We start from the raw sequence: 14,799 nt of genomic DNA, 5'->3' as shown, positions 1-14,799 counted from the left end.
TTACCTTTATTCTATGTGTCGGTACGATTACGGCGATACCACTTATGTAGAGGTTTTTTATGTTTTACTACTTTTGTACAATAAAAACTCTTTTGAACTAAAATTATTTGTTTTTGCATCGTCGCTTTCCAAGAGTCTTAATTTTTTTTTTTTTCCATCAATGTAGTGATTTGAGGGCTTGTTTTTTGCAGGACAAGGCTTAGTTTTGATTGGTACTGTTTTGGAGTACATGGGACTTATTGATTAACTTTTATTATGACTTTTTTGGGGGTAATGGAAAAAATTATTTTGCCATTGTTTTTTGCGTTTTTTTAGGGTGTTTACCTTGCATTTTAAATTACATATTATCTTTATTGTTTGGGTTGTTACGGTCGTGGCGATATCATATATGTGTACTTTTTTTTATTTTTTACACTTTTAATAAACAAAACCCCTCCTTATGGAAAAAAATAAGTTTTTTTTACTGTCATTTTTATGAATAATTTTTATTCACATTTATTACTTATTTTATTAGTCCCACTAGGAGACTTCCCTGTGTGATCTTTTGATCACTGCTATAATGCTTTGGTATACTTAGTATACCTGAGCATTATTGCCTATCAGTATAAATCTGACAGGCAATCTATTAGGACGTGGGGGCAGACCTGGTGGCCTTTATCTGGCTCCCGGCTGCATTTGCGGCCGCCGATGGGTGAGTGTGGGAGCTCCCTACCTCCATAAACTATTTAAATGCCACAGTCGCTATTGAGGGATGGGGCCATCAGCGATCGGAAAATTATCACCTATCCTGTCGATAGGTGATAATTCATAATTTTGGGAAAACCTCTTTAATTATAACTGTGGACTGGGTGTCTGATCAAGCGTATGTGTAAGTGGCCGCTAATACTCAGATGTAGAGATGAGCGAACTTATCAAAAGTTCGGTTCGGCTAGTTCGCCGAATTTCACAAAAAAGTTCGGTTCGGACCGAACTAGTTCTGACCGAACCTGTCACTTACGTGCGCCGAGCATGCTACTGTCCAGGGTGCTGATAGAGTTAATGGGCTGCACTAACTCTTTCAGCAACCTTCACAGTACATGCTCGGCGCGCGGAAAATACCATTTAAATGTAATAAAAAAATAAAAATTATACGTTCGTACTTACTTTCCTCCTGTCCGGCCTCCAGCGATGACGTTTCATCCCTTTCGCCGATGCAGCCAATCACAGGCTGTAGTGGCGGTCACGCACGTCAGGATGACGCTTCATCCCACGTGACCGCCTCTGCAGCCAATCACAGGCTGCAGCGGCGACATGAATGAAACGTCATCGCTGGAGGCCGGACAGGAGGAAAGTAAGTATGAACGTATTATTATTATTTTTTGGCATGTATGTATGTATGTATATCTGTGCATGTATGTTTGCATGTATGTTGGCATGTATGTATATATGTGCATGTTTGTATGTATATTTGCATGTATATATTTGCATGTATGTATGTTTGCATGTATGTATTTTTGCATGTATGTTGTCATGTATGTATGTATGTATGTATGTTGTCATGTATGTATATATGTGCATGTGTGTATGTATATTTGTATGTATGTATGTATGTTTGCATGTATGTTTGCATGAATGTATGTATATTTGCATGTGTGTATATATATATATGTATGTATGTTGTCATGTATGTATATATGTGCATGTATGTTGTCATGTATGTATATATGTGCATGTATGTTGGCATGTATGTATATATGTGCATGTGTGTATGTATGTATATTTGCATGTATGTATGTTGTCATGTATGTATGTATATATGTGCATGTATGTTTGCATGTATGTTGGCATGTATGTATACATGTGCATGTTTGTATGTATATTTGCATGTATATATGTTTGCATGTGTGTATGTATGTTTGCATGTATGTATGTTTGCATGTATGTATGTTGTCATGTATGTTTGTATGTATGTTGTCATGTATGTATGTATATATGTGCATGTATGTATGTTTGCATGTTTTTATTTTTGCATGTATGTTTGCATGTATGTTTATATATATGTGCATGTATGTAATTATGTTTGCATGTATTTATGTTTGCATGTATATTTGTGCATGCTTGTATATATGTATGTATGTATCTTTGCATGTTTGTTTGTATGTATGTATGTTTTCATGTGTGTATGTATGCATGTATGTATGATAGTTTGCATGTATATATGTGTGTATGTTTGCATGTATGTATATTTGCATGTATATATGTGCATGCTTGTATGTATGTATGTTTGTATATATGTATGTATATTTGTATATATGTATGTATGGCCATGTATGATACTGTCTGCTGGCGCCCTGTATCTAAGTCAACTTTGCGGCAGGCTTCTATACATGGTATAACAGTCAGTATCACACATTAAACTGAATCTAAGCCTACGACATGTTTTATTTCATTATTTTATTTTTTTACAGGTTTGGTGTTTGGACTACGTCGGTTTCGAGGACTACTTCGATGACGGTTTTTTTTCTACAATAAAATGGTTAATGAGGGTTGTGTTGGGGGTGCTTTATTTCAATAAAATATTTTATCTATATCTTTGTCTTTTTCTTTTCAAATTTTATTATTACCACTTTAGTAATGGCCGCTGTCTGAGTGACAACATCCATTACTAATGCGAGGCTTAGTGTTAGCCGGTGCAGAGGCTAACACTAACCACCATTATTACCCCGGTACCCAAAACCACCAGGGGTGCCGGGAAGAGCCAGGTACGATCCAGTACCCGACCATCTGTTGTGATGGTCGGGCCCTGGGGCGGCCGCAGGCTGGTATTATGAGGCTGGGAAGGGCCAAAAACAGTGGACCTTCCCACCCTTGTAATGCTAGGCTGCTGCTGCTGTGTTGTATCTGGCTGGTTATAAAAGTGGGGGGGACCCCACGTCATTTTTTTAAATTATTTATTTATTTACATTTTTTTTTTAAAAAAGACATGGGGTTCCACCCAATTTATCATAACCAGCCACATACAACACAGTGTTATTAGCCTGGGAATGGACAAAACCAGTGGCCCTTCCCACCCATGTAATGCCAGACTGCTGCAGCCTTGTATATGGCTGGTTATTAAAAATGTGGGGGACCCGTCTATTGCTAAATTTGTTAAATTCCAAAAAAAAAACGACGTGGGGGTCCCCCCCATTTTTATAACCAGCCCGATACAACACAGCAGCAGCAGCCTAGCATTACAAGGGTGGGAAGGTCCACTGATTTTGGCCCTTCCCAGCCTCATAATACCAGCCTACGGCCGCCCCAGTACCCGACCATCACAACAGATGGTCGGGTACTGGATCGTACCAAGCTCTTCCCGGCACCCCTGGTGGTGGTGGGTACCGGGGTAATAATGGGTGGTTAGTGCTAGCCTCTGCACCGGCTAACACTAAGTACCGCCTTAATAATGGACGCTGTCAATCAGCCAACTGCCATTATCTAGGCACTAATAAAGTTTGAAAAAAAAAACACAAAGACAATTCTTTTTTATTGAAATAAGAAATCCCCAACAAAACCCTCGTTAACCATTTTATTAAAATTTGAAAAAACGCAGATCTACGCAGTAGTCCAACGAATCGTAGATGTAGTCCAATCGGTACATCAAAATCTGCAACAACATAAAAAAACAGTTATCAATGTGAACAATACCAATACTTCTACTCACCTACACACATATATACACGCACACACAAACAAACAACCATACACAGACACACACATATATACACAAACACAACAAGATATACACACACACATAAACAGACAAACACGCACATATACACAAACTCACACATATACAAACAAAAACACACATATCCAAACACACACACACACAGTTATACACACATACACGAACACATATACACAAACACATATACACAAACACACCCATATATACACACAAACACACACCCATATACACATACAAAAACACACACAAACATCTACACACAAACATATACACAAATACACCCATATATACACAAACATATACACAAAACACATATACACAAACACACCCATATATACACACACACACATATAAAAACAAAAACAGACAAAGTCACATACCCAAACACACATATATACACAAACACACACATACACAAACACGGTTTCTTTTAAATGCTGCTGGGGAACCCGCTCGATCCACTATATACGGCTGCGCTACAGTGCAGCATTTAAAAGAAACAGGATCCTGACCTGTCCATAGAGTTTAAGGCAGCACAGAGTATTTCAGGAGATGAGCGTGCAGATTCAGTGCTGCTGCGAACTCTGCTCTTACCATTACGTAGCTCTCAGTCTGTTACCTCTCCTCCACTCCTGTCCTCCAGAACACCTTCACATGATTGGCAAGTCACCACGTAATGGTAAGAGCAGAGTTCACAGCAGCACAGAGTATTTCAGGAGATGAGCGTGCGGATCTTGTGCGGGGTGGTGACTTGCCAATCACGTGAAGGTGTTATTGAGGACAGGAGTGGAGGAGAGGTAACAGACTGAGCTACGTAATGGTAAGAGCAGAGTTCACAGCAGCACTGAATCTGCACGCTCCTCTCCTGAAATACTCTGTGCTGCTGTGAACTCTGTTCTTACCATTACGTAGCTCAGTCTGTTACATCTCCTCCACTCCTGTCCTCTATAACACGTTCACATGATTGGCAAGTCACCACCACGCACAAGATCCGCACGCTCATCTCCTGAAATACTCTGTGCTGCTGTGAACTCTGCTCTTACCATTACGTGGTGACTTGCCAATCATGTGAAGGTGTTCTTGAGGACAGGAGTGGAGGAGAGATAACAGACTGAGAGCTACGTAATGGTAAGAGCAGAGTTCACAACAGCACTGAATCTGCACGCTCATCTCCTGAAATACTCTGTGCTGCCTTAAACTCTGTGGACAGGTCAGGATCCTGTTTCTTTTAAATGCTGCACTGTAGCGTAGCCTTATATAGTGGATCGAGCGGGTTCCCTAGCAGCATTTAAAAGAAACAGGATCCTGACCTGTCCACAGAGTTTAAGGCAGCACAGATTATTTCAGGAGATGAGCACGGGCAGCCGTTCGTTTTTCCGAGCCGTGCTCCCATCATGCACACGACCGTAAAAACACCCGTTATTGCGGGTCGTAATTACGACCCGCAATAACGGGCTCATAGACTTCTGTTACCCACGGGTACCTTTCCGTATTCTCACGGGAAGGTGCCCGTGCCGTTAAAAAAATAGAACATGTTCTATTTTTCTATTTTACGGGCCGTGCTGCTATAATTATAATGACAGCACGGTTCGCAAAAGCGGCCGGCTGCCCGTGGCCGGCCGGCCGTGCTCGTACTTACGAGTCGTAATTACGAGCACGGCCCGTAAAATAAAAAAATAGAACATGTTCTATCTTTTTAACGGCACGGGCACCTTCCCGTGAGAAAACGGGAAGGTACCCGTGGCTAACAGAAGTCTATGGGCCCGCTATTTCGGGTCGTAATTACGACCCGTGATAACGGGTGTTTTTATGGTCGTGTGCATGAGGCCCCGTAATGACGGGTGGCTACATGTGTGCACCCGTCATTACGGCAGCGTTGCTAGGCGACGTCAGTAAGGGTATGTGCACACACACTAATTACGTCCGTAATTGACGGACGTATTTCGGCCGCAAGTACCGGACCGAACACCCTGCAGGGAGCCGGGCTCCTAGCATCATACTTATGTACGATGCTAGGAGTCCCTGCCTCTCCGTGGAACTACTGTCCTGTACTGAAAACATGATTACAGTACGGGACAGTTGTCCTGCAGAGAGGCAGGGACTCCTAGCATCGTACATAAGTATGATGCTAGGAGCCCGGCTCCCTGCACTGTGTTCGGTCCGGTACTTGCGGCCGAAATACGTCCGTCATTTACGGACGTAATTAGTGTGTGTGCACATACACTAAATAGTCACTGTTCAGGGTGCTGAAAGAGTTAACTGATCGGCAGTAACTGTTTCAGTACCATGGACAGTGACTACCGATCACAGTACCTGTAAAAAAAAAGACGTTCATACTTACCGAGAACTTTCTGCTTCCTCCAGTCCGGTCTCCTGGCCGTTGCCTTGGTGACGCGTCCCTCTCGACATCCGGCCCGACATTCCTTGATGACGATGCAGCCTTGTGAGCGCTGCAGCCAATCACAGGCTGCCGCGGCCTCTGCAGCCAATCACAGGCTGCAGAGGCCTCTGCAGCCAATCACAGGCTGCCGCGTCAGAAAAGGTCGGACTGGAGGAAGAAGAGGGACTCGTCAACAAGACAACGACCGGGTACGTATGAAATGCTTTTTATTTTATTTTTAATCAGCAGCCTCTTTTCTCTATCAGTGATTGATAGAGATAAGTGGCTGCCGATTTGTATAATGTTTTTGACCGGGTTCGGTCAAAACGGGTTCGGCCGAACCCGGTGAAGTTCGGATTCGCTGCGAACCGAACTTTACCGGAAGTTCGGACCGAAACCGGGTTCGGTTGTCCCGGTTCGCTCATCTCTACTCAGATGCCAAGTGGCCGCTAATACTCAGATGCCAAGGGAGGCCAAGCAGAAGAAGTGGGATGAAGTTGGCTGCCTCTATATAATCGTGCTCAATCAAGTGGCAAAGAGGTAGCAGTGCTTCTTTTCCCGAGGAGGGAAGAGTCTGCACATCAGCCCAGCATTGGTTACTCTAATTGGTCCGTGGGGATGGAGTCGCATCGGTAGATTTCTCAGACATCTTTAAAAAGAGCCCGTAAGCAGCCACTGGACCTGAAATACAGCAGTACACACTCTCTTTATTACTGTCTATAGTAAACTAACAGCCCCCAGTAGCTGCAGAGAAGTTAAGTTCTGTTCTCATCTGCGTCAGAGTCTCAGTCGCAGTTTCTGTCAGATTTGAAAAGAAAAATAATGCTACGTGTTTCACCATGCCCCAGCCCAATTAAACCCCAATGTAAGTCAATGTTCTAGTTTCAGTGGTGTGCGTGCGGCATGTGTTCTATGTGTGCGTGCCACATGTGCGGCATGTGTCCCAGGTTATTCATGTGTACAGTGTAGAATCCTGGCCAAAACGTTTGCAACTGACACAAATTTTGGTTTTCACAAAGTTTGCTGCTTCAGTTTTCATAGTGGCAATTTGCATTAACTCTAGATTGTTATGAAGAGTGATCAGATCAATTACAATTCATTGCAAAGTCATTCAATTAACTCAATTGCAAAAACCTCATTTCCACTGCATTTCAGCCCTGCGACAAAATGACCTGCTAACATTACTTCAGTGATATTCTCGTTAGCTCAGGAGAAAGTGTTAATGAGGACAAGGCAGCCGATATCACTCTGTCATGAGAGGTTTCATTGCTGTGAAGAAGGCTTCAGGGCGCCCAATAAAGTCCAGCAAGTGCTAGGACCGTCTCTTAAAGAGGATTAAGCTACAGGATCGGTTCAACACCAGTACAGAGTTTGCGCATGAATGGCAGCAGGCTTGTGTCAGTGCACCTGTATGCATAGTGAGGTGAAGGCTTTTGGAGGCCGGCCTGGTGTCAAGAAGGGCAGCAAAGAAGCCACTTTTCTCCAAGAAAATCTTTAAGGACAAACGGACGTTCTGCAGGAAGTACAGGGATTGGACTGCAGAGGACTGGGGTAAAGTTATGATCTCTGATAAAGCCCCATTCAGACTGTTTGGCACATCTGGAAGAATGATTGTCCGGAGAAGAAAAGGTGAGCGCTACCTGAGTCCTGTGTCATGCCAACAGTAAAGCATCCTGAGACTATTCATGTGTGGGGTTGCTTTTCATCCAAAGGAGTGGGCACACTCACAATTTTGCCTAAGAACACTTCAATTAATAAAAAATATCTAAACATCTTCTAAGAGCAACTTCTTCCAATGATCCAGGAGCGATTTTGTGATGAACAATGCTTTTTCCAGAATTATTCATGTGTGCAGTACATATAGATATATACATACATACAGTATTTTTCGGACTATAAGACGCACCTGACTATGATACGCACAGAAAACAGAAAATAGGAAAAAATGACATATTTTACTTATTTTACAAAGAAAAACTATCGGCTAAAAAAAATAATTTGTTCAGTTTCACCACATTCTGAGAGCCATAACTTATATATTTCCATCGTTTGAGCGGTGTGAGGGCTTATTTTTTGTGGGACGAGCTGTAGTTTTTATTAGCACCATTTTTTTTGGTACATACGATTTTTTTATCACTTTTTATTTCATTCCTTTTAGCATTATGGTGACCAAAAGACAACGATTCTGGGGTTTTAAAGTTATTTTTTTTACAACGTCAAATGTGTGAGTCAAATAATGGTATATTGTAATAGTTTCTGACTTTTACAGATGCAGCGATACCAATTTTTAATTATTTTTTTATTTTTACATTGTGCTTGGGGAAAAATGGGAAAATGTTTTTTTGAACTTGTAAAAAATTGTTACACTCCTGAAAATGTATCTAACTTTTTTTTTTTTTTTACACATTTTATTAGTTCCCCTAGGGGACTTAAACCAGCGATCATTAGATCGCTGGTACAATACACTTCATTACGTGAATGAGTTACGGAAACAGCATAACTCGCTGAGCTACACTGTTTCTGAAACTCCCATAGTAGTGAAGGGCAGCTACAGAAGCAGCGTAGCATGCTACACTGTTTCCGTAACTGCTATTCAGTTCTCTGGGTATTACGGAAACTGTGCAGCTCCGCGAGTTACGCTGTTTGCGTAACTCGACCATGTAACCAGGAAGGGGCCGGAGGACTGCGGAGCTGGGTAATATAGAACGGGGCCCCGTTCTAGAGATAGATGCGGGTCCCAGAGGTGGGACCCGCATCTATCTGACATTTATGACATATCCTGTGGATATGTCATAAATGTCATTCATGGAACAACTACTACAAATGCCGCGGTCGCTATTGACCGCAGCATTTAACTAGTTAAATGGCCAGGAACAGTGCGATCACTGTTCCCGGCCGTTAGAGCAGCGTGTCCGAAGCTGACACCTGCAGTGTATGGAGCGGGCTCAGGGCGTGAGCCTGCTCCATACATCATCCCCTCCCCGCTCCATGATGTGATGGCACATCACGGGTCGAGAAGGGGTTAAGTAAGGAGTGGTCAGGGGGCCCAGCGCTGCCGACTATAAGACGCAGGGACTTTTTAGCACTACGGTATATATCTGTAGCAGCGTTATTTGTGTACAGCATATATTGGTGTTATTGATGTGTGCAGTATATATGATGACAATATTCGTGTTTACACTATATATCACTGCATTGTTAGTGTGTATAATATGTAGCGCCATTTTTACGAATATGATGAATTTGGGCAGTAAGGATCACTAAAATATTAAAATCATCCACCTAATAATTAAATAATATCTCATTTATCCTTACTGCCAAAAATGTATTCCATAAATAACTTACGGATACGTTATATATCCTAGTAGTGTATGATGTACTATATTTATTGCACACAAATATTCTTAAAATTTCCTTCTGTGCTGCTCAAATATTTTATAACGGATAATCAGACATAATTCCTGTATGAAAGTTGTGACCGGTCTATACATTCAGTCCTTCACGTGCTGCTCCAATAGCACCATACAGCCTCACACGCAAGTTCATGAGGTATGAAGATGTACAGTGCCTCCATATCGAGACTGGCCAGAATGGGGTTAGTCACTTATCTTTAATAAAATATTAAAAGTTATATTTTAGCCTGTAATAACCCCAGTTCAAGAATTTTTCAGTAAAGAATAAATTTGAAATTAAAAAATATTAAGCAAAATCATTGCCTATGTGAATACTAATAGTAACTGCTGAAATTGCACTTGTATACTAGGGAATTGTATAAAAAGTAACGAAGACTTACACTTAGGCCTCATTTACACGAGCGTGTGCGTTTTGCGCACGCAAAAAAACGCAGCGTTTTGCGTACGCAAAAGGCACTTGCCAGCTCCGTGTGTCATCAGTGTATGATGCGCGGCTGCGTGATTTTCGCGCAGCCGCCATCATAGAGATGAGGCTAGTCGACGTCAGTCACTGTCCAGGGTGCTGAAAGAGTTAACTGATCGGCAGTAACTCTTTCAGCACCCTCGACAGTGAATTCCGATCACAATATACAGCAACCTGTGAATAAAAAAAAGCCGTTCATACTTACCAAGAACTTCCTGCTTCCTCCAGTCTGGTCTCCCGGCCGTTGCCTTGGTGACGCGTCCCTCTCTTGACATCCGGCCCCACCTCCCTGGATGACGCGGCAGTCCATGTGACCGCTGCAGCCTGTGATTGGCTACAGCCTGTGCTTGGCCTGTGATTGGCTGCAGCTGTCACTTGGACTGAATCGTCATCCCGGGAGGTCAGACTGGAGGAAGAAGCAGGGAGTTATCGGTCAGAACTTCTTTTTTTTTTTACACGTTCATGTATATTGTGATCGGAAGTCACTGTCCAGGGTGCTGAACCAGTTTAACTCTTTCAGCACCCTGGACAGTGACTGTCTCCTGACGTCGCGTACCGGAACATTTTTTGCCGGGTTCGGTCAAAATGAGTTCGGCCGAACCCGGTGAAGTTCGGTTCGGTTCGGACGGTTCGCTCATCTCTAAGACACTCCGTTTGGATGTTAGTAAACAGAAAAGCACGTGGTGCTTTTCTGTTTACATTCAGAGTTTGACAGCTCTTGCGCGAATCACGCAGTTCGCACGGAAGTGCTTCCGTGCGACCTGCGTGGTTTTCACGCACCCATTGACTTCAATGGGTGCGTGATGCGCGAAAAACGCACGATTATAGAACATGTCGTGAGTTTTACACAACGCACTCACGCTGCGCAAAATTCACGCATTGTCTGCACTGCCCCATAGAGTAATATAGGTGCGTATATTACGCTCGTCTAAATGAGGCCTTAGTATCAGAATCACTCTCTTTACAAGTGGTACCATTTTGATATTAGAGCAGGAAAGCTAGAATTATTGAATTTGCCATGAAATGTCTCTTTCAGCGTGGATTATTATTTGCAATATGGGATAGAAGTTTTTAATTTTTGTTTACTGAAATCTAGCAGTTAATCAGTGATGTATGTTTGATAGGTAAAGTTCTGCACGGAGAACTGCGCTGACCTCTTCATTTTAGATAATCATTACTAGATGCAGATGAGGTGAAATGGCAACACTGTCAATAACAAGGCAATGTGTGCTCATGCTGTATTATCGATCTGTGCTGGACTGATCTGTAATATGGCACCCATAGATATCTATGGGCTAATACTGTACTTTTGTATGCCCCCAATTTTTCAAATAAATCCATGAGAATTGAAAATTGTGGCATCTCCTCTTGAAGTATTACTTTTAGGTGAAAATATGGTGCAATACAGAGGTACTAAACGATGGCAAATGAAGTGCCTACGACTGTGTGGACATTGCACACGTCTTATCCATGTGCGTTAGGCCTAAAAGAAGCATAAAAAAGACCCATTAAAAATTTGCAAAGAGTGGAAAATTCCTCTAGTATGTTAAAAAACATGGAATAAACGACAAAACATAAACAAATTTGAATAAATATTCTCCTATTGACAAGTAAACATCTAGTCACTATGTTTTTATTAACCAAAAAAATGACTGGAAAATGGCACTAAAAATTCCAAAATTCATTGCCTTTTCGAAATTGATGAAAGTAAAATTACAAGCAGTGAATAGCATCTAAGCGGTCAGACAAAGGGAGGGTGCTACATCCATCACCGCAGCCCCCCCCCCCCACCTGCTCAACGCAACTATGGGATGCTGAAGGGTTGTCACGGCAGTTGTGAGCCTAATGAAGACCCCCAGGTCTGCTATCTTTGTACACGTATTAGGCCCCTATTACACCTGTTATGCTGAAAGCCATAATGCCCTGCAGATATGAGCAATGAAGCGATTGTATAGTCAAGTCCCCTAGTGGTCTAAATATTTTTTCAAAAAGAAAGAAAATAAATAAACACAAAAAAATAAGTTTTGCCCTCATTAAAAATGCTTTATTGTGGCAAAAAGTATAAAGAAAAAAGTACACATAATTAGTTAACCCATGCGGTGAAAAAAATGACAAAATACAAAAAAAATGATGCCGGAACTGAATTTTTTTATTATGTGGACACAAAAAAAATGTTTTTTTACATGTCTTATCGTACAAAAGAAGTAAAACATAAAAAAAAACTATATAAATTTGGCGTTAGCATAATTATACTGACCCGCACAATAAAGTTGTGTCATTTATACTGCATGGTGAATGTCCTAGAAACAAAACTCCCAAAACAATGGCAGAAGTGTTGGTTCTTCCCCCAAAAGAAAATTAATAAAAATTATTCAATACATCATACATACATTAAAATGGTGCTATTTGACAATATATCTCGTCTAGCAAAAAAACATTTCCCTTACTGCTATGTTGACGGAAAAATAAAAAAGTTCTGGCTTTCCGAAAGTGGAGATGAGATTTTTTTTTAAAAAAAAGCTACATCATAGAAGGGTTTGTCCAGCAAATCAATGTTATTTTTTTCTATAATAAAAAGTTATACAGTTTTCCAATATACTTTCTGCATTAATTTATCATGGTTTTCAAGATCTCTGCTTGTTGTTATTCAGTAGGAACATTTATTGTTTGCATCCAGTGGATAAAATTCTGTTCATGGTCATGTGATGATCACACAGGTGCTGGGATCGTTAAAAGATACGGCTCGAATAAACATGCTGCAAGTGTAACGAGCCGTGCACCTGTGTGTCCATCACATGACAATGGACAGAGTTTTAATCACTGGAAGTAAACAATGAAAGTTCCTACTGGATAACTACAAGCAGAGATCTTGAAAACCATGAAGAAATAATACAGAAAGTATGTAGAACAGAATATTTTTAATATCCTCAATTCAAGTATTATTAAAATCGTCTTTGAAGCTACCTTTTACCATGTTCTCACTAGACAGGAGAGGACTGCAGATAGCGGATCACAGTGACCTTTTTTCATGCCCTTGAGAAGTATTTGAGTTAGAACACAAACATTTACAGTACTGCACAGTTTGTAGACTTCCTTCTAAAGTGAAGTTCTCTATTACACATAAACAGCAAACAGAAAAGATTACAAAATCTGAAGCAACGTGTTTAGATTATTGTGATTATAACTACAGTGTTCTCATTCTATTTAAAATTGGAAATTCTCAATGTTAAAGCATGTTATTTACAGTGGAATTTGTCATGTTATATTACACAATAAACTAATATTTCCCATTTTTGTGCAGCTCACTTTTCAGCTTTACTGTGTAGACTGGGACAGAGTCAACAGAGGGCAGGATATTTAATGACAGCTCTATTGTACTACTGGAATACTAATGGAGGCTGAAATATAGATTCATATTGCATGCAGCATTTCAGTTGTTAGTTATGTGTCATGCATGACTCCATAACAGGAAATGTGCACGTCGTCAAAGCAAAATATTTGAGTTTTGTGCATCTCTATTCCCAAATTGAATTGACTAGAAAGGGGTGACAACTATATTCATGAAATTCTGCCAAATTTAGTATCCAAGCATTCATAGTTTAGGATAATTAACCAGTAAATATATTTGTCAAGCTGTAGTTGGGGGCATCACGCATTAACAGAAGCATCATGGACAAGATCAAGAGCACATGTATCCATACCTCAAATATGCGCAGGACCTTGGCCAGTGCTCCAACTTCTTCTTTGAGAGTAAAGATCAAAGAGATCCTGTTGTCTTTAGTATTTTCTTCAATGTAGTTAGACTCCTGTGTAAAAAAAAGATACCTTTTGAACTATTTTGAAGAAGACCTTGTATATATAGAAATTGTTAATGTTTTACTGTATGTCTATGGACATGTAACGTTTTGACATCGTTCACATAGGATAAGGAGTTAAAATAACTATTAATGATTTAAATCCTAGGTGTTCCTCTAAAAAACCAACATACTATATGTCTGTCAAATTTGTCTAATACTAATATTATGGCATAACACCTGGTTGCCACATGTATGCCCCAGTTGTTGATAGCTAGTCCATATACAGTGGAATTTGGGGAACATTTTTTATCAGAACTGAATGACTAGTGGACACCTAAATTTCCCCAATCAAATATAACAGATGGTAACCCTTAGGTCTCTTGCACACGACCGTTGTGCCACTTGGGCCGTTTTTGACGGCATCCGAGTGTCACCCGATTGTCTTCACACACCCATTCACTTTAGCGGGTGAATCGGGTCCGTGAAAAATGGTCCGAGTCTCAGATCTGAGGAAAGATGGAACATGTCCTATATTTCCTCAGATCACTGACGGGACTCGGACGGCACACACGGTCGCGTGCATGAGGCGTTAGATTTATCCTATATTCTGCAATGATTTGTGACTTGACATACAGTAAAAGCTCAAAGTGTTTTATAATAGGATATTATCATGTCAGGCATGATACATTGTCACAATTTCTGTCACCTGCCTACTTTAAGGCGTGGAATGAAGCTTACAATGCCACATAATAGAGCTAGTAGTTGGAAGTGGACTTTAGTGCTCCATTTATTTACTATGAAGTATATTTCATAGTGATCAGACCATCCAGTAGAGTGCTACGAAATTGGCCTTAGTGTAGATTGTGAGCCCCATTAAGGACAGGGATGTGAGTGGTTCCAATCTTTTTACAGCGCTGTGGTATAGGTTGGTGCTCTATAAGCAATAAAAATAAATAATGAGTAAATTGAAAATTTTTCTTTCCATCCAACTCCTTTATATATACTAAAAAAGTATTATGTCTCACCATGTGAGTAAG

At 40.9% G+C, this 14,799-nt stretch overlaps 1 protein-coding gene across 1 annotated transcript in view; it reads right to left on the bottom strand.

Annotated features, from left to right (window-relative positions):
- Positions 1-14,799, bottom strand: part of PAH (phenylalanine hydroxylase) — a 70,960-nt gene that overhangs the window by 50,471 nt on the left and 5,690 nt on the right. Inside the window, exon 2 of the mRNA XM_075856677.1 lies at positions 13,667-13,771. Coding sequence (XP_075712792.1) covers positions 13,667-13,771 — 105 coding nt within the window. The remainder of the gene's footprint in view (positions 1-13,666; positions 13,772-14,799) is intronic.

The sequence above is a fragment of the Rhinoderma darwinii genome, chromosome 3 (genome assembly GCF_050947455.1).
Source record: "Rhinoderma darwinii isolate aRhiDar2 chromosome 3, aRhiDar2.hap1, whole genome shotgun sequence".
NCBI lineage: Eukaryota > Metazoa > Chordata > Amphibia > Anura > Rhinodermatidae > Rhinoderma > Rhinoderma darwinii.
This window is presented reverse-complemented; position numbering and strand designations above follow the sequence as displayed.